This window comes from Propithecus coquereli, unplaced genomic scaffold (assembly GCF_000956105.1).
Source record: "Propithecus coquereli isolate 6110/MARCELLA unplaced genomic scaffold, Pcoq_1.0 Scaffold5, whole genome shotgun sequence".
Classification (NCBI taxonomy): domain Eukaryota; kingdom Metazoa; phylum Chordata; class Mammalia; order Primates; family Indriidae; genus Propithecus; species Propithecus coquereli.
Window position 1 is genome coordinate 8,969,760 of NW_012150840.1, and position 20,176 is coordinate 8,989,935.

The 20,176-nt window shown below is 42.8% G+C and overlaps 1 protein-coding gene across 1 annotated transcript in view; it reads left to right on the forward strand.

Annotated features, from left to right (window-relative positions):
- RAD51B (RAD51 paralog B) overlaps positions 1 to 12,740 on the forward strand; it is a 540,789-nt gene extending 528,049 nt beyond the window's left edge. Inside the window, exons 6-7 of the mRNA XM_012656278.1 lie at positions 2,313 to 2,391; positions 12,294 to 12,740. Of these exons, the coding sequence (XP_012511732.1) occupies positions 2,313 to 2,391; positions 12,294 to 12,310 (96 nt within the window). The 3' untranslated portion in view covers positions 12,311 to 12,740. The remainder of the gene's footprint in view (positions 1 to 2,312; positions 2,392 to 12,293) is intronic.
- Positions 12,741 to 20,176: the final 7,436 nt, after the last annotated feature.

A 20,176-nucleotide genomic window follows, 5' to 3' on the forward strand; every position in this document is an offset into this window, starting at 1 on the left:
AAAAAAAAAAAAAAAAAAAAAAAACAACCAGAAAACAGGACCTGCAGGCAATTCATACCCACATTAAAGTTTGAGAAGTACTGTCTTTTATTCTACGATGCCATTCCCCTTCTAGGAGGCATCCTTAACATGCACATTGAACCATCTCCAAACTATCTCAGGCAGAAAAAGATCGACCTTAATTTTCAAATGAGATGTTTTTGACATGAAGATATAAATATTCACTTATGTCTTCTACTCATTGGTTCTGAGAATGATTAAAAAGTTTATCTAGATAACTTTAAAGCAGTTGTAAAAATGACTGACACTTCCTTCTGATAATAGCAAAGTATGTTGTTTTTTGGTGAGTAAGGATTAGGTAGTCCTTGGGAAGCATATGTGTTGGGCTGATTGGAAATGCTCCTATTATTTATTATGAACTTATTTTGTGTTTGACACAGTGATAGGTATTTTATATACTTACATTAATCCTCAAATAATGTCATTTAGGCGGGTGTTTTTATCTCCATTTTACGTGTGAGGAAACTGAGACTCAAAAAGTATAGGTTGTCCAGAGTCACAGTAGTGGTTAGAGTTCAGCCTGCATTATAGCAACACAGACATCAAAATGCAGTGGTTGAGACAAGTGGCTCTGTCCTGAGGGGACAGGTGACCTGGGTAAGAGGTATCGGTGCTCTCTGAGGTCACTCAGCTTTCCGGTCCCATGCTGCTTTGTCACCCCAGGATGTTATCCATATCCATGTGGTTGGAGCTGATTCCTGCCTTGGGAAAGGGGAAAGGGAAAGTGAAGGGCATGCAGTTTTCTTATGAAAACATAATCTGGAAGTTCTACCTATCATTTGTATTCACATTCTATTAGTCAAAACTTGGTCACATAGCCACACCTAACTGCAAAAATAGGAAGAGAAATGTGGAAACTTGGGGAGTTATTTACTAAAAGGAAGAAAGCGAATGGCTAATGGGGGAAAATTATAGGCTCTGCTGTAGGCACCTAGCTGATTAGTGGAAGAGCCAGATTCAAACCCTATGACTAAAACCCATGATCTTCCCATCACATTTTTCCGCCACTTCTCATAGTTGACAGTGAGTAAATGTTTGTTGAACTGAGATAGATTGAGATATCATGTGTAAGCCTTTTTATTGTTTGAAATTATTTCTTCCTTCTCCCTTGCCTCCCTGATTACTTAAGTGGTTCTGCCCAAAGTGTCACTATTTTTCATGATGTTATTTTAATGTATAAAACAGAAAACTGCTATTCATCTTTCTTCAGTAGAAATATTATAATAATCTACCAATTATTAGAGGTTCTGTAGAACTATATGAGATGTGATAATGGATTAATGATACTTATTTTTTAAATGACCAAATAACTATTTCCTTTAAAATAGGTGTAGTCTTAGGGGAATGCCATTGCTCAAAACATTTTTCACATTTTGTTTTGACTGACATATTAATCAGCTCTTGCTACAATATTGCTTCATGACACCACCGTCAAAATCTCAGAGGTATACAGCAAAATTTAACTCATGTATATGTTAGTCTCCAGGGGGTCAACTATTTAGGCTGATCCTAGCTTGCCAGCTCTGTTTGAGATATCTCTAACCCTTCTTTGAGATAGCAGACTAGCATGAACTTATTTTTCTCTGGCAATGGCAGAAGCATAAGAGAACAAGTGGAAATATTTGAGGGTTCTTGAAGCCTAGGCTGGGAACTGGCCCAACCTATTCGCTAGCCAAAGCAAGTCATATGGCTAAACCCATGGTCAAGTACCACGGAAAATGTTCTACACCTTAATTAAGTAAGAGAAAATACAGTCACATGGTAAAGGACTTGATGAAAGACAGGGGCCAACAAAGCAACCCACCATTGCTTTGCCTTTAGCAAGCTATTTTTCGTCTTATAGTGACAGAAAATCTTTATGGGTAGCTTTGAATTCCTTTCTTTTTTTTGTTGTTGAGTAAAAATAGCTATGTTTATGCTTAGAATAAGAGAATCATACTAGATTTATCTTTGAGCAGAAAGGTAGCTACTTAAGCATATAATACAAAATAATGAGATTTTGCTAGAAGAATTGGTTTAAGAATATGGGATTTGGTGGCAGCATAGTTGGAATAAATGTATAGCCGTTTAAGATGACTACTTTAAAAGGAAAACACTCATTTGCACATTTGGTTCTATAATAGTTTTTTAAAAAATAAACCTTATGACTTATAGTCATATGTTACTACTTTGTTTCAAAGTGGGAAGAAGGGTAAATAGAGTCTAATCCCCTGATCCTTTGACTAACCCTGGAAAAATATGTTTTATTGCAGATTCTCATTGCCAAGTCCCCTCTAGCTCCCTTCATCTCATTTGTCTACACCATCAAGGAGGAAGGCCTGGTTCTTCAAGGTAAGGTCCTTGGATCAAGCTATTTCTTTAAGCTGATTATGCTCAGTGCTGTCCATTGCGAGTGGTAATTACTGCTGTGGTCCTGACAGAAGCTATTTCAGGACAGAACCAAAGGCCAAGATGAACTGGCCAGTGATATTTACCGTGATAAGATCAAGAGATTGGCATTTGTGGCAAGAATGTGACAGAGAAGACTGAGGTGGGGATGAGGGAGAACTATAATTTCAAAACAGAGTGAGAGGCCAGGCGCGGTGGCTCACACCTGTAATCCTAGCACTCTGGGAGGCCGAGGCGGGCGGATTGTTTGAGCTCAGGAGTTCGAAACCAGCCTGAGCAAGAGTGAGACCCCGTCTCTACTAAAAATAGAAAGAAATTAATCGGACAACTAAAAAATATATAGAAAAAATTAGCCGGGCATGGTGGCTCATGCCTGTAGTCCCAGCTACTCAGGAGGCTGAGGCAGAAGGATTGCTTGAGCCCAGGAGTTTGAGGTTGCTGTGAGCTAGGCTGACGCCACGGCACTCTAGCCCAGGCAACACAGTGAGACTCTGTCTCAAAAAAAAAAAAAAAAAATAGAGTGAGACAACCAAAAAATGGGGATCAAACCAAGAAAACTAGGAAGTACCAGCACCCCAGTCCTCTTCGCAGATTCTGTGGAGTGAACTGGTCCATGAGTCTCTCTCCCACCAGTGTGGAGCGGCCAGCTCAAGGAACTGGAGAGCCTGTCAGGGCCGGCGCCTACAGGGCACTGTGTCATGGCTTCATGGGCCCTATTTCCCTGGCTGCTTCTGGTTACTGTGTTTCCTTTCCCTGTGCTGAAGTCCTGACAGGGCCCTCCTGCTGAGGACCAGGCTTTGTGGATCATTATCTTGTGACATGGGCCTGGGACTTGAAAGGAGCTCAGTTCTTGCTCAAGGTGAAGCACCTCAAGGCCCCAACCTGGAACTTACTGATCTACAATGGTTGTTCATTCCCAGATGCTGGATACTGTGGTGATAAGGAAAGACACCTGACTACAGGTCTTTCCAGAAAACAGTTAACGTGAAGGAGTAAATTCAAATACCATTAAACTTAGAAGAATCACCTCACAGGGTCAGATGTCCAAAACTGCTTTGTGGATTAAAAAGGGTCCCCTTAGAAGTGCTCAGGATACACATCTGTCCTCTACTGTCAGGCAGGCCCTACCCACAGAGATGCATAGGTGCACATCTGGCCTGAACCATATTGCCATTGCTGTGGATGGGAAAAATATCTACCTTGTAGGATTATGTAAGTTGAGTATTTTTCCCAGGTTTGTGAAACAAGGCAGTCCCTACAATATCCCTGTGGAGACATTGCATTGCGAAGATCTAGCTGGGATTCTGTGGGGCAGGACAAAGAGTTCATGCTTCTGACTGAGAAACAGGCTGCAGCCTTCCCTTTCCTTCCCCTTCCAAAATGTCTGCTTCTTAAGGGACTTGCACAACAATGTGTTTGTTTGGCAAAGCTGAGCTCCACAGCAGGGACTCTTGGGTCCACGAAATTTGGGGTAAGAACTACTGACCTTTGGCTCTTAGCCTTTGACTTATGCTATCCAAGTTCCTTGGTAAATATTTTTTTTTACAATTGCAAATATTGTTTTCTGACAAAGAAGCAGAGATTTTAAGACCAGATTAAGCAAAGCAAACAGCAGGCCCCTTTGTTACATACTTTCTGAGGGTGTATAACTAATAAGCAATGAGAAAGCTGGACTTTTATTTACCCAGTGCACAGTGTAGCTTTCAGCTCTTCATTTTTAGAGGCTTTCTTAAAAGATTAGAAGTCTAATAAATAGCAAGTTTAGATGAAGAGTGCAAGAAATCCTATGGAGGATTACCAGATAATTTCAGGAGGGAAAGTGTTAGTTCTGCTCAGATGGCTTCTATTGAGAGCCTTGCTATGATGCTTGTACCTTGATCACTGGGCATTTTGTGAAATAGCATTTTTAAGCCTGGTGTAATTTGGATAACTTTTGGGATAATATTTGTCAGAACAAGATTCACTCAGTTGCCTTCTGATGCTCATTGCTGAGATCGTGATTTTAACAGGGAAGAGGAAGCTGTTTAGAGAAAATAGAGACTGGAAATACAATGAGTTGGTAGAGGTTAAAAACTGCAAGGAATAGCTGTTAGAAAAAGTTGGAAAACAGGGGACAAGGTAGATTACTAAAGGAGGCTGACCTGGAGCTGTGTGTCTAGGAAAGAGAAAGTCAGGAAAATATCTTATGATGCAAGAACCACAACCAGTAAATAAACTGCCTGGAAGACCTCAGAACCTCACCTGGTTGCTTTCTAAGTTGTTTTCTCTATTCCACTCCCCCAAGCTACACTTCCCTCTCTGAGGTTTTCTGGAGGCAATAGAACCCTTCTGCTCCTAGCAGCAATGCCACTGCAAACAAACCTCTTGGCACTCCCTGCCTGCTTGCTATGTGCTCCCAAAGACTTTGGGAAAATGAAAAGGAGATCTGCTCCCCCAGAAAAATGGGGTTTCGTCCTTTATTGGAAAGAACCTTTTGATTTCAGTTTCAGCTCTGGGGTGATCCTGGAAAATCTTCGGAGCCCTAGTTCTGTCAGCTTGAAAATGAAAATATTAACCTTAATTTAAGACTTCAAAAACTGCATTGCAACTCTTTGGTGGGTTGTGAAATAAAATCAATGAATCACAACCAGCATTTTAAAAAAAGAGCAAGAAAGAGAAGAAGAAGAAATAGAGAATAAAAAATATCAGATTATATCACATATTGTATCATTTCATAAAATATTTGTTGTACGATTATGTGTGTACACATACACATTATGAGTTTATGTATGGGGGTTGCAGTATAAAATGTTTTTCTTACTTAGACTGTAGTAACCAGCCTGGGTGATCTCAATGGCCTTCTCACTTCAGCCTTATCTGATTCTCCTAGGAGATGATGTACTTATCATTCACTTAGCTCAGCACAGTTGTACCCTTGAGATCTACGCACACTGGAACATAAAAGCTTATTTTTTTCCCCGTTCTTACCAGATGACTGAGCTAAAAGACACCTGCACAATTCCCGAGGTTTAAAGCAAAGAAACCCTTGATCTATGGGCTGTAAACTTGGAAAGGTACCAGCAGTCAAGGCCAAGAAGCTCTCCTTGGTGAGGGGTTGCTCTGGCAGGGTAGCCCCTAGCTGGCATGGAGGTTGGCACCTGGAACTCTGGGTGGGATGTGCAGTCCATGTCTGAGGGGCTTAGAGACAGAGAGGGGCAGGGCTGGAAGAGTGAGGGCAGCTCCTGCGCTACCAGCTGAGAGAGGCTGCCAGCCACTGCCGCTGACATTCAGCCTTAGGTAGAGCTGCCTGCGTGGACTGGTGGGAAAAGCTACCCGTGGGGGTGGGCGGGGGGCTGTTAGGAATGTGGGAACGATCCCTCAGTGCCTTTCATCCCTTTGCAAGCCCCAAGATTCCTACCGGCCTGTTAGCCAGGGGGTTTTATAATACCTGAAGAACTCCTGAGTGCACAAGCAGAGGGAGGGAATAAAAGGTGAGGACAAAATTCGATTTACCAGCTCCACAGGCCATTCCCCTCACCCGTTCTCAAGGATTAGGATGCTGAGAACAGTCGGCAACTGGGGGCCTTATTCCCTTCCCTCCCCTTTGTTCACTGAGATGGGAAGGACAATAAAACGGCAGGCTGGAGAGACTGAGGGGCTGGTTAGAGATTTCTCAGGCTGCTTTTTGAAACACTTGAAGGAGCCGGTCCATGCTATTGTTGTAGTAAAATAGAAAGCGGAACTATTCTCCTTTTGCAAAAAAAAAAAAAAGAAGAAAAGAAAAAGTAGAAGAAAGAAAACCCACCCTCCCAGCATCTTCAGGAGGCTAGACTCAGGGCATTAGCATGGTAATACCATCCTGTTAGCATCTTCTTTGTCTGGGATTACAGGCTCTGGTGCCTGCACTGTAGATGCTGGGAATACTTAGGCCCCAAAGGAGAGGGAGCTTATAGCACCAGCTTCCTCAGTGTTCAGACTCGCAGAGGGCCCAGGTCCCAGGCAGAGAGTTCAGCCCTTCTGTACAACTGAAGTGGGAAAGGTGGGGTGGGAGGAGGATCTCATGAATCCATTTTTTCTTTTGTCCCCAGAGTTCACCATGAAAGTCCCAGTGCCCACCAAGTGGAAAAGCTTAGAGGTTTGGCTAGCTTCTTAGAGTGAGGCTAAGGTTACCGGGGCCTAGTGGAGAGGAAAAGGCTGGAGCTGGCCTTGGAAATCAGCTTTAATGGGGTGGCCCATAGAAGCACCTGGCTGCAGAAGGGAAGGGAGAGTTTACAGCAAACCTGACTCGACCCACATCTCTCTAGTGGTGTCCTTTGTTTCCCCAGCAAGCCCCAAATGTTGTGCCACCCAGAACACCGCTGCGACCCAAGGCCAGGAATAAAGACCCTGTCAATGAAGGCAGCCAAGCTGTGTCGCTGATGTGGTAGGGGGCCTGGGGGAACCCAGGTCCTGGCTCTCCTGGTGCCGTCCCGGTTTTCTTGGGGCTCGTGGGAATACACGCCCGTGGACTTGGTGAAGCAGATCCTAAAGAAGGAAGAGGTTGATCCAGCAGGGCCCCCCTAGTTGACTCCTTTTCCTCAGGAATCTAGGGAGCGTTTGAAAAAGGAAAGCCACGTTGTTTTGAACAGGACAGAAGATGTTTTTATATTGTTTTTACAAAATCAAGCTCAGGTATGGTGGGTTGAATTTGGGTTCTGGTGCTGTCCGCTACTAGTTTAGGTTTTAATGAGCAGCATAAACCTTGGGAAGGGACCAGGGAAGCTCAGAGGAGACCAGGGCACCCTGAAATAGGTGCAGAGAAGGTGCTGGAAACAACTAGTTTCCCTTTTCTTCAACTGCTTAGTATAGGATCCAGAAGAAAACAGAAAACAATGATTTTTTTTTAGAGCTGGAAAGCTATGTGCCTCATCTTTCTTGCTTTGCTTTTATAATCAAGAACGGTTTGTTTGATTGCCTTTTGAAGCATATCGGGACAAGTATTAATCTCCTCTATTTGTTCCCTTGTCACAAACTTGGGTTAAATTCTTCCACCCCATTTTTTTAGTCACTGAGCCAACTGGGTGATTTATTGAAAAATTCTTTTCCCCCAAATACCACCATTTGAGTTCATCAGATTTCAGTTTCAATCAGTAACCCATAGAAATGTTTTATGCCTGCTGGACTCAAAGTGACCCAGAAGATTCTCAATGTTTCCATCCCGGTATGGAGGTGTCTGTATGGTAAATATCAGCCACATACCTGGCACAGCCTGGCATTCTTGTGGGAACCTGGGCAAAGAGCCCTGGAATTCAATGGAGCAGAGAGAATGAACCTTTCTCCCAGAGGTCACAGAGAAGAGGGCAGAACAGGGGTGTCACATTGTGCTGGGGTGTCACACTGTCCCGGCCTGCCAGGTGCCACTGCAGTCTCAGAAAGTTCATCTGGGCCAAGGCATTGTCCTTCACTCCTTCCGCCTGCCTCTTGTTGTGGGGCTTCCCGGGGAAAGGAGGAAAGGACTCCCAGCTGCCCGGGGCTCTTCTCTTTTAACATCCACTTTACACCGCTCCCTCCATGGCACCGTCCCACATTGGCCCTCTGCTTGGCTCACTTCTTTTTCTTCGGCTATTAGCCTCAAAGAGAGATTTTGTCAATGTGGAAAATATTTTTAATACAGAATACAGAAAATCCTAAAAGAAAAGCCATAAGTCTAACACCCAGAATTAACAAATGTTAAATTTTGTCCCATTTGTTTCAGATTTTTTTTTTTTTTTTTTTAGACAGAGTCTCACTGTGTTGCCCGGGCTAGAGTGCCGTGGCGTCAGCCTAGCTCACAGCAACCTCAAACTCCTAGGCTCAAGCGATCCTTCTGCCTCAGCCTCCTGAGTAGCTGGGACTACAGGCATGCACCACCATGCCCGGCTAATTTTTTCTATGTATTTTTAATTGTCCGATTAATTTCTTTCCATTTTTAGTAGAGACGGGGTCTCGCTCTTGCTCAGGCTGGTTTCAAACTCCCGAGCTCAAACAATCCGCCTGCCTCAGCCTCCCAGAGAGCTAGGATTACAGGCATGAGCCACCATGCCCAGCCAGATTTTTTTTTTTTAATTACAGGAATAAAATGTGACTAACTTCAAAACTTTCTCCTCATCCTGCACTCCTCCCCAGAAGTAAAAGGTCTGCAGGGTTTGGTATACATCCTTCCCCTCTGTTCTTAAAGACTTTTCTACATATATGTGAATCCATACTTAATGATTCCTTTTAAGTGCACTCTTAAATTTGCATAAATGGTTTATTGTATACATTATTTTACAACTTGCTTTTGTCTCTTAACATTATGTTTTTGCAGTATAGCCATGTTGATACACCTAGATCATGTTCTTTCACTTTAGGTATCCACATCCATTGTATGAATAGACCACATGTTATCCACTTCCCTAATTATGGAAATTTAGATTATTTGTAAGTTAATTAATTTCATCGCATGTGTCTCTCAATATGTAGATATGAAAGTTTCTCAGGTATATGTCAAAGATGGAATGACTGGTCGAAGGCTATGCACATTTTCATCTTTGCTGTATCTACCCAAATTGCTCTCCAAAGAGGTTTACTAACTTACAATCCTTCTGGAAATAGTGAAACAATTTCTATGCAGCTGTGTATAATTATAAATTCACTGTGTTTCCACAGGCAATCTTCCTATGCATTCTTGTGGATGCCTCTTTTGTCTCTGCCATTGGAGTGTAAGCTTTCCATAACCTCTAGTGGGATCTTCTGCACAGTGTGTGTGCTTTATGTATGTGCTTTAGGTTAACAATATATAATTTCCCAGAAAAAGAGCTTTTAGTCTTCTACATCACCCTAGTTTTCAGGTGAGGAAACTGAGTTTCAGAAAGGTGAAGTGATGTTCACAGCCTTAGAAGTGGGTTTGTAGCCCTTCCCAAATACTCAGCCTTGGCTCCTAATATTTTAGAAAATCAGAAATGGGTTCATCCTTACATCCAACTTCTGTAGCCACTTATCTCTCAGGCTTCATGGACCTCTGTTGAGATACTCCAGGCCTGTCCCGAATCTTGAATCTTGAAATTCTAAGCTAAAATGGATCAGTCACACTGATACAACCATCCTTTAAGGCACTCCCTGAGTGTAATTTGGTTATAAGTTTGGGTGTAACCACAACCTAAACTAACAGTGGTGTATAAGGTAGAGGTTTACTGCTTTCTCACATAGTACCGTAGGTCCAGAGTTGGTATGGCAGCTCAGCTCTACATGTTTGTCCAGGGACCCAGGCTATTGGCTTGCTGCTCCGCCATATGTAGGGTATTGCCTTTGTTGTAATGGTCCAGAATGGTTCAGCATCGTGCCCTCCATCCAGGTAGCAGGATTTGTGTGGGATAGAGAATGGTGGGGAGGGAAAGCATCCCTTTCCTTAACCAGAAGTTACACACATTATTTCTGCTTATATGATGTTGGCCAATCTATAGAGGTACGGCAAGAAAGGCTGAAAATGTAGTCATTAATCTGGGTGGCCATGTACCCAGCTAAACCTTGGGAGTTCTATTGTCATGAGAGAAAAAGGAAGAATGAATATTCAATGACACAACCCTCTCAGAGGAGGAGCCCAGTTGCAGAGATTAGGCCCCAGGATGTAATAATACACACCCATGATTGGGCTTGTTACATAATAGAGTTATACTCTTCAAATGCAGCATAAATATAATGTGTTAAAGATGCCATCAGAACCCTCCTTGGTTCCAGAGTTTAGAGCAGAGGTGTAGAATTTCACAGTCAGTTACTTTACCAAGGATCAGCACACAAAAATCTTGTTCTCCCCACCCAAAACAGAATCTCCTTCAGGCAGTAACTTTAGTATGTGTTTTGCTATCGTGCAGTATGCAAGAAGCTTGAACGAGAGCTATTAGTACACATTTTTTCTCCAAAATATTTTTCTGTTTCCACTTTTTTTTTTTTTTGAACATGGAACAAAATGTTAGAGAAAAACTTGATTCCAAAGCCTGGACGATAGTTAGACTGGATTCACCTCTCTTTTAGAACCTGGCAGCCATTTGGCTATCTTTGCAGAGTTAACAATTTGCATTTATGAAAATGCCCAAGTAACAATATCAAAATATGTGAAATCAATTCAGGTTGTTGATTTTCTTTGAAAATCTCTTCCAAAAGTACTTGGTATTCTTTCCAGAATATGATTTAAGCTCCATTTCAGTGAGTTCAGTTCAGCAATTATTTGTTGAGCATCTATTGTTCGCAAAGCATGGTGCTCAGAGCTCTGGGAATATGAGGTTGGAAAAAAAAGTACCTTCCTTTTAGGAGCTCAAAATCTAGTTAGGAGAGATGTAGTTAAATAAGTTTAATCTAAAGCAAACTGTGACACCTATTACTAAAGTTCAGACAACGTGCTGTGGAAGGATAAGGGGTCTAGACTCATTCCAACTAGGATGACTTGAGGAGGGTCCCTGAGAGTATGTGAGACTTGAGCTGGACTTCAGCTTGGGAATACTGATGAAAACCAAATTCCATTGTCTCTTGAGAGAGGCAAGTTTCTTTTGCTGTTTGAGGGTAGATTTGGGGACACTGGGGAACGCTGATTAGTGACGAATGTTCGATCATGCTGACTAATGTGTTCTAAATGGATTGACTCAACAATAAAGGGAACATTGAGAGTCAAGAGTTCAGATCCTGAATTTCACTGTGCGATGAAGTGTAAATCGCTTAGCTTCTTACTGCTTAATTTTTTTGTCAATTAAAATGTGCTCATGATGACAATCCAATAAGTCACCTTGACGAGTAAATGCTTTACAAACCTCAAGATAACAGAAATGCTTAACAATAACCCCCAGGACAGGCTTATGCAACCTTGGGTCATTCACAGTACACACAGAATCAGAACATCCATCACATGCTGCTTGCTAGCCATGCGAAACTTTTATTTCCTCACACATGCCATGAGAACTGACAAACAGTGAACTGCACTCACAAAAACTGACAAATAGAGGAGCTTTTGAAAAATCTTACTCTCTACCTACTGGGGCGTCTGTGTCTTTCTACAACAAATGTCGCCACAGAACTAAGAGCTTGCATTGCATACACAGCTCTTTCTCTTTTTTGACATCTCCCCAGCTAGACTGCTTGAGAACCTGGCCTTCCATGTCCAGATGTTTACTGAATTCTGAAGGCCCCCCAAAGAGCCCAAGTTCTTTTGTTGCTCTCCGAATCATTTCCCACAGAGACTGACCGATGTCCTGAAGGAGCCCTTCAATAGGAAGGATGAATGAAGGCTGAGGAAGACATGACCCCCTGAGGCTTGCCCACATCCACCCTAACAAAGGGTCTGAGGCGCAGCCTTGTAAGGAGTGTTTTGGTCAGCAGCGTCCCTATGAGAGGCCAAATCTCCCCCACAGGGCTGCTTTCAATGGCTACCATCATAGTGGAAGTATTGGGCATTTGTTAAGGGCTGTGGTACGCTAGGTGTAGCACAAAACATCTAAATCATGGTCCCCTGCCTTTGTGAGGGCTTCCTGGCTACAGATGGCAGCTGGCTTTCTCAGGGGAAACTTGGGGGTAGTGGATAAAGCCGAAGAGGGTCTTCCATTTCTTTGGATGACCTCTTCCCACCCAGTGCAGCTAGTCTCCCCTTTTGTCTGTAGCTATCCAGGGGTGCAAGACCTTAACCCACACCTCTGCTGTGCTTCTGAGTGTCCCTGGTGTCCTGGTGTGCAAGGCGGGTGGCTCTGTGGGCAGTAGCTATGGAAGAGGCCTGCTGCTGTAGGAAAAGTTTCATTTAGATTGCTGGTGGGAAGTTAGTGCATGTCATGACAATATTTTTTTCCAAACTTTCTTTCTCTCTCTCTTTTTTTTTTTTTTCCTTTTAGGCCAACAGAGGCCATAGGGATACTGTGACCTTTGTCTAGAGCTGATGGGGGCGTGATTTGTGAAATAAAACAGGACCATGCTGCTTGGAAGAAGGAAACGGAAGCCAACATAATGGGGATTAATTAGTTGATTGCTGTTGAGATGGTAACAGATTTGCTCCTGGACCATTGAGCCAGCGATTTCAGACCTAGCAGGGAAGGTGAAGATGAAGAAGCCTTTGTTCAAGTCTCTAGATGTGTAGGGCTGAGGGCTTTGCCGCCATGGGATGTCAACAGCCATAATAATAATAATTTGCACTTATATAGCACCTTTCAACCAGGCACCTCAAAGCGGTTTAACCACATTAATTAATTAAAGCCCACAGTCCCCCTGGGGAGAGGAGGAGGATGACTAACAAGATTTGTAATTACAGGAGGGAACATTTCCGAATAAAGTATTGTCTACCAAATAAAAAGAGTAGGTGTAAAGGAATTGGGATCTCCAAAGAGTAACTGATTCAGAAATGAAGTGATGGGGGAGGCTGGGGGCGGTCGTAGGCATGGGGGTCTGCCTTGTGCCAGAGGGAGGCCGAGGGACTCAGAATTCACTGACAGGTTCAGATCCCGCCAAGAAATGGAGCATGTATGGTATTAATGGCATTTGAAGGTCATTAGTGGCATAACTATTGTAGTGTAAATTCAAGTTTCATTGGTATATTGTGTATATCCCAGTGGAACAAAGAGAGAGATTCATACAGAATTTAATAAAGGATGAAATGATTTCTTTAGATTTAAAGCCCAAAGCTGGGCCAGTCAATTAGCAAACAAATCAAGTGGTGACCCATAGGATAATTTAGTCGTTTCCAGTAGAACACCCAGCCCACCCACTCCTACTGCCATGAAGCTTCTCACTGAAGCATCAGGCTGTGTTCAGTGCAAGGTCTAAGGGCTTCAGCCCCTTCAAAGCCAGGCATTAAATCTTTCCAGCCTTTGGCCTGCGACCCCTCTAACCCAAGTTGTTAGTGATCTCAAGCTGTCCTCTGTAGAATCACTTTCTACCTGCTCCCCCTTCAGAAGATTTAAGTGCCTTATGGGCTAGAATCAAGTCTTATCCTATTTTGTGTCTCCTGTTAGCCCACAACAGAGTGCTTTGCACAAAGTGGGTACAGGTTGATGAAGAATGGTTGAACGACTGAGTCCTTCAACAATTCAATATTTTTGAGCACATACCAAGGAGAAACTTGAAAACAATAGGATGTGTGCCCATCCTTGAGAAATGTATTACAAGGAATGGGAAAAGACTCATAAACTACTAACTATAATGTAAAGCAGAATCACAACCAAGGCCTGTGCTGCAAGAGCAAAAGGAAGAGCGTCTTACCAGCTGGAGTGAATCAGGGAAGGTATTCCTGGAGAGCAAGCAGGTGTGCTGGGCATTGGAGGGCAAGAAGGATTTGGGTAAACCTGGAAGAGGCTAGGGAGGCAGATAGTCCAGGCTTTGGCCATGTGTCTCTGAGTGAGCTACATTTTGAGAACCTGTGGTATTCAAAAAAATGTTTGTGAAAACCAAGGTGAGTTTTTGCAACCGATTAAATGTATATTTCCTTGGAATTCTTATGACATGAATTGGCTAATTTCAAACATCAAGAGATTATTTGAGAAACTGGTGATGGGGTTCAGGATACACTACCCCAAGATATGGCATGTTGGCATTTGAGAAAACAGCAGAAGCAGGAAGATCACTATCACCTTCCCCTCACCCCTGTTCTCCTGAAGCAGGTCATAAAACCTTCATTCCTAAGGTGCTCATCCTACACCCAGAGGAAAGGAATATCCTTATCTGTGAAGACATGGGGACAGAGAGAAGAATATGGACAGGTCTTGCTAAGTTCCCCCCAGTTTATTACCATTAGATCATACTCTTTTGTTCTCTAATCATATTTATCCATAACTGTCTACTTGCTACCAAACCTCAGCATAAAAATACGCAGGTTTTCCTATTTCTTTGGGTCTTTGTTTTTGAAGGCTCCCATGTCATTTAAAATTTAAATTATTATGCTTTTCTCTTCATTTGCTATAGAGCCTTAGCCATGAACCTTGCAATAGGTAAGAAAAAGATGCTACTTTTTCTCCCCTACAATGTATGGTGCCTAACATGGGGTGGCTGAAACACTTCACTCATTCTGGAGCCTGCAGATGAGATCCTGGGACAACTGACAAAAAGCCAGTGAAATAAGAATTCTTAGCAAAATCGGCTGTCCCAAACTGAGACAGAGCAGGGACCTCACTTGGGGGCCTGGCCTGCCAGGCCCCCAAGCCTGGAAATAAAGGAAAAAATCTTGAGATCTTTTAAGGGAAATTCCAGACACCTAGCTAGCCTTGAAAAGTAGATGAGCAACCTGCTAAGCAAGAAGATGTAAAATAGTCTCCCAAGCAAGCCAGAGTCACAAGGTGTTTTGGTTCCCTATAGAAACCAAAAGATAACATCTTAACATATGTTATTGAGTTATTTTTCAGAAACCCCACCAGATGGAAAATGCTGACCACTATCATGTAGTTCCTTATGGGGGAACTGAGGACTGAACTCTGACCTTCATTCTCTGTTCTAAATTTCTTCCTGAGGGGCTTGGACAGAGTCACACTCACAGGCGAAACCTTAACATTCCTTTCTGCTGGCCCCAAGTTTTAGACAAGGCTTTGCTTTCTTAACCAGTTGCTAATCAAAGAATCTCTGAATTTACCTATGATCTGTAAGCTACAGCTTCAAGATATCTCACCTTTTTGGGCCAAAGCAATGTATAACCTCTGTGTATTGATTTACAATTTTGTCGGCAACTTCTGCTTTCCTGAAATGTACCCCTGCCTTTTTTAAAAACTCTAGCTTGTGATCCGTCTGGGAGTTCGGGTCTTAAGCATTAGCTGCCCATTCTCCTTGCTTGGTGCCAAGCAATAAATGCCTTTTTCTTTCACTACAAATCTCAGTGTCAGTGTCTGGCTTTACTGCACTGGGTAAGCAGACCCCAGTTGGGTTTGCTAACAAGATTCCTATCTGTAGTGCTCAGTCAAGAGAGGAAAATAAAAGTTTCTCCTTATCCCTTCCTTCCCAAATTCAGATTAGCAGGAGCAAAACATTTGTTTGTATTGTGACTCTCTGGATAAATTTGATTTCATAGTTCCCATTTGCTATTGATCCTTTCTTTCCCAGGGACAGCTATCTCTTTCCTTGTTTGTCTCGATTTGTGTCCTGATAACTTGGCTTGATTTTCTGCCTGTCTGGGCACACAAGTTGTCAGTTTTGTGTATGTAGGTGGCCAACTTCACGTTGGGGTCCCCAAGAATGTGGCCAGAGAGAAATGTGGGTTTCACCCCATTTGCAGCTATCATAACAACTGTTGTCAGCTCTCAGAGGGGGAGCTACCTGTGTCTTTCTTCCTTTTGGCTGTCTTTGGGAATGGTTCTGGATCTTGGGAGGGCTGCTTCTTTTTGCATCTTCTTTTGAGGATGTTTCTTTTGTCCATGGTTAAGTCATAAAAGGCTTATTAGTTTTGGTTCTGAGTCACTTAATAGGTACTTTGGGTTTAAAAGAAGAAAAAGGTAAATAAATGTATATGTTCTTCTCTTGTTAATCTGTCTTTTGTTATAGATATCTCAGCCATGAACCTTGTGACAAGTGAGGAAAAGATATTTAATATTACTTTTTCTGCCCTACTTTGGGCAGGATGTAACTTCTCTGTAACTCTTAATTTGTTCTCTCTTCACTTTCACTGTCTACCAAGAAAGAAAAGCTAAATAGTTCACACATTAAAATGGATCACTCAAAAGTGTTTGGAAAAAGTAAGAGGAAGACATATCCCAATCCCAAATGTCAAAGATTAAATGGCTTCCTCCTTGAAACTACCTTTTTGACCCCAGGAAACACTAAGACAATACCCTACACCCAGTGATTGACAAATCAGTACAGTACTCTCCTGCCCAAGGCCCACCAGAACTTTTTGTCACAAACCACACTACAGGGACTGGCCCTAAGCACCACCTCTGCATATGGAGCACTTGCTGCACGTCTGATGCACACTTTGCACATATGAGCTTTTCTAATCCTTCTAACGATCTTATAAGGTAGGAGTTTGTATTAGTCCTTCTTTACAGATGAGGAACTGAAGCATGAAATGTTCAATCTTTCGCTGGAAAAGATGGAATGTGGATTTGAACCCAGGCAGTCCCTCCCTCCTCTCTCACCCCTTGCCCATGTAATATTTCTTTTCACAGCTATTCTAATCCCTCTTACTCATCCTCAGTTTACAAAAGCACTCAGCACAATACTATACACACAATAGAATGGAAACTTGGGGAATATTTTCCAAATAAAAGAAACACTAGCAGCAAAGCCAATAGTTTGATCTACTCTGAGCAGTGGCTGCAGAAGGCCTGGGCAGTGGTGCTGAGAATATGCTACCTCACTGCCATCTTCTCTTTTTACCATTATTAAAGATTAGGAGACATGCACAGGAAAGTCGCCCCAGGGAATGTTCACAAGAAAGAAGACACAGGTGGTATTCTTCCCCATGAGATGAAAATCTGCCAAGCTGGTACTACCCATGACATGCTAGTGAGGCATCTTTTATTGTTAATTACTTTTATTGAAAGTAATTAATGATGCAGTTTAGAGATTTTTTTTTTTTAGATGGGTGTATATATATGTATATGTGGGAGGGGGACAAAGTCCAACTTTGTCTCTGTAACTGTGCTAGCCTTCCAGCCATTCCATTGAGGTACTGCAGTCCTGGTGAAGATTCAGAAGGGTGTGGTACCCATCCACTTATAGAGTAAACATTTCTGGACTAACCCAGAGAGGCTAAACTCTATGCATAATGTCTTTTGGGTTGTGTTGTGGACAAAGCAAAGTTACTGCTCAGAGACAGGACTGTAAAAGTTTGTCCAGTAAAACCAGGCTTGCCAAATGAGAATTCTGGAAATGGAGGATAATGATTAGGTAATGGGGGACAAGTGGGTGAAGGCAAGGAGAAGTGCAAAATTATCTGATTCTGGCCTAAAAACTGTGGTCTTAGAACCACTTGGAAGTGATGGAAGGAAAGTGCCATCACACTTCTCATCTGAACTAGGTCCTAAATATGGGAGAAAACACACTGCCTACTTCTCTGAATTTCAGTGAAGACAGGGTCAGATGGAACACAAAATTGTCCAAGAACTTTAAAGAAATCTGGGAGGAGAGAAAACTGATAAATCACTGGGTCCAAGTCAGGACAGACTTGGTTTTGCTGCCTAACAAACAACCTCGTAAAATCTCAGTGACTTAAAACAAAGTCTGTGCTTGTCTGAGACTCTCCAGACAAGCCTCCTCCATGTGACGACTCAGTACTGCACTTCAGTATCAACAGGCGCTTCCACAATCACCACAGTAGGGGAAGAGTGGGGTGGAGGAGCAGGGAGAGAGAGAGAAAAAGAGAGAGATTGAGCATTGGTAACTAAGTTCTTCCTTCAAGAAATGACACACATCACTTCTACTCTCATGGCCAAGCAGTCATGCAGCCACTCCTAACTTTAATGAGAGGGGAAAGTAAAAACTTCCTCTGTATTTGGAAGAGAAAGGGGGTGTATGTTAGTGAACACTTGTAATGTCTGCCATATACTGCTATACCCAGCAGGCTTGCAAGTGTTTCCTTCTTTCTTATTCACTCCTTACATATACCTTTCCCTTGTGTTACGTGGCGTATATCAGATCTATGGGGTAGAGTTGAGGAAGGGAGATCAAATAGTTTTGCAGCCCATTTTAGTCCACAGGTGACATTTTTGAAACAGAGGAGTGCCCAGGAAAGGCCAGTTCACTCTGGATGCTTTTCCCTTAGAGCTGTCAGACACTAATAACTCTGGGAAGGAATGATGGGTTAAAGGGGGCCATGGCCTGATTTCAATAACGTATTTAAGATAGAACAACTAGTTTTGAGTTGCTCGGGACCAGTCTGTGAAAAGGCTTTTGGAAATGTGCCCTTCTACCTCCATTCCCCACTTTGTTACCAGATGTGATGCAAATTCCCTCTAAGCCCTGTTACTTTTCCAGAAAGCTGCTCTCCTTGCCGCAGAGAGAACAGAGAGAGAGAGAGAGAGAGAGAGAGAGAGACAGAGAGAGAGAGAGAGACAGAGAGAGAGAAGGAGGGAGAGAAAACCAAAAACTTTCCCTTATTATTCTTCCAATAATGAATTCCTGCTCTGAGTGGGCTGCCTCCATGTGTTTTCAGTCAAGTGCTGATGGAAGCCTTGCTGGGGGATATTTCCAAGAGGCTGTGGACATAAGAGGTCTCATATTGACAAGAGCTGCTCTTTGTTTTCCTTCCACTTTAGCCCTCCAGAGCCCTGAAATCAGAGATGAGAAATGATTCATGAGCTCTTGCTGGTGAACCAACATGGCTGCCAAGCCTCTTTGCTCCTTTTAACCAGGGGGAAAAAATTGTGGTTTTAAAGCTTTTCTCAGATCTGTGGACCCAGATTTTAGTGACTTTTAAGGGACTTTCTCAGACCAAACCAGTTCTTTATAGATGCCAAGATTTCCTTTCTTCAGGACTAAAGCATAGTCCTGGCCTACTGACATCATAAGAACAAAGGGAAAAATTAGGCCACACCATTTCCTGCCTAAAACCTAATCTCAGGTACACAAGCTGCTTCCCAGTAAGCTATTGGTAGGCCATACTTGCTAAGAGCCAGCCTACTCATTCTCCCCAAAGCAAGTGTCTTCAGATAATAATTCAGTTTTCGACCGAACTAAATGGAACTTGTACAAACTTTTAGTTATAGTTGGGCTGTTTGCATTAGGAAGAAGAGTCTCAGTTACCCTGGTAAAAGGGGACAGGTGTTGTTGAGGATATAGGTGGCGAGGAATTGGAAAGCTTTTAGGAGAGGAGACAGCCCTGGGAATTCATTATCCTGGTTTCTCAGCTTTTTTCTGCGTGTCTGCCCAAGGCTAATCTCTCCAACAGACTTGTCCTGCATACTGTAGTTCTGCTTACTCAAAACTTCAGTTTGCATATGGCTTGTCACGGTGTCCCCTCAGCCTTTCAACTTAAGTTCCCATTGGCTTTTTACCTTTGTTAAAACTCCTAAGAGAGAATCTGATTGGCAGTTTTATCTTAGTGTTTTGTCTCAGACAACATCATTGGTCACTAACCAGCCAATCAGTTGTGGGCTGAGGAAGTCCCTGAAAACATGGCTGCTTAAGCAGTAAGACTAATGGGCAAACATCTTCCAGTAGAGGGACTATGAGAGGGTAAGACCATGAAAAACACTAGTGTACTTTTATACCCTTGAATTGGATTGCTGCAAGCATACCTCCTCCTCCCAGGCTTTGGAGAAATTTCCTTTTCCCCAAAACCAGACATCAGCAAAAACAAGAGAAACGTCCATTGAGGAACCCTGTCAGAGCAAGCAAGAAGATATTCTCTCTTCACTAATCCCCAAGACCTCCTCTGACCCCTCAAGGATCCCTAGTCTCCATCCCTGACCTTGCCTTTCCCCAGGCCCCACCCTCAGGTCTTGTGGAGCCCTGGTCCCAGATTCATGACTAAAAAGTCCCAAACAGCTTTTAAACTAAGGTTTAGAACACAAAAGGATTCAGTCTGGATCAAGTTTTTGCCAACTGTGTTCTCCCAAGAGGCCCAAAGCTCTTCATTAGAAGTTATTCACAAATCGTCATGATGTTTTTTGGAAGACTAGTCATGTGTGGTGTTGCCCTATTTCAAGTGAGTCAAAAATCATGCTTTGTCTGAATTCACACATCAACCAGAGGACTAGGGGAAAAATTGAGTTATGATACTAGACTTTACCCTTTATTCATTAAATACCATTACATTTATACCTCATCTGATGTCTAAAAGCTAAACCCAAACCATCTGCTT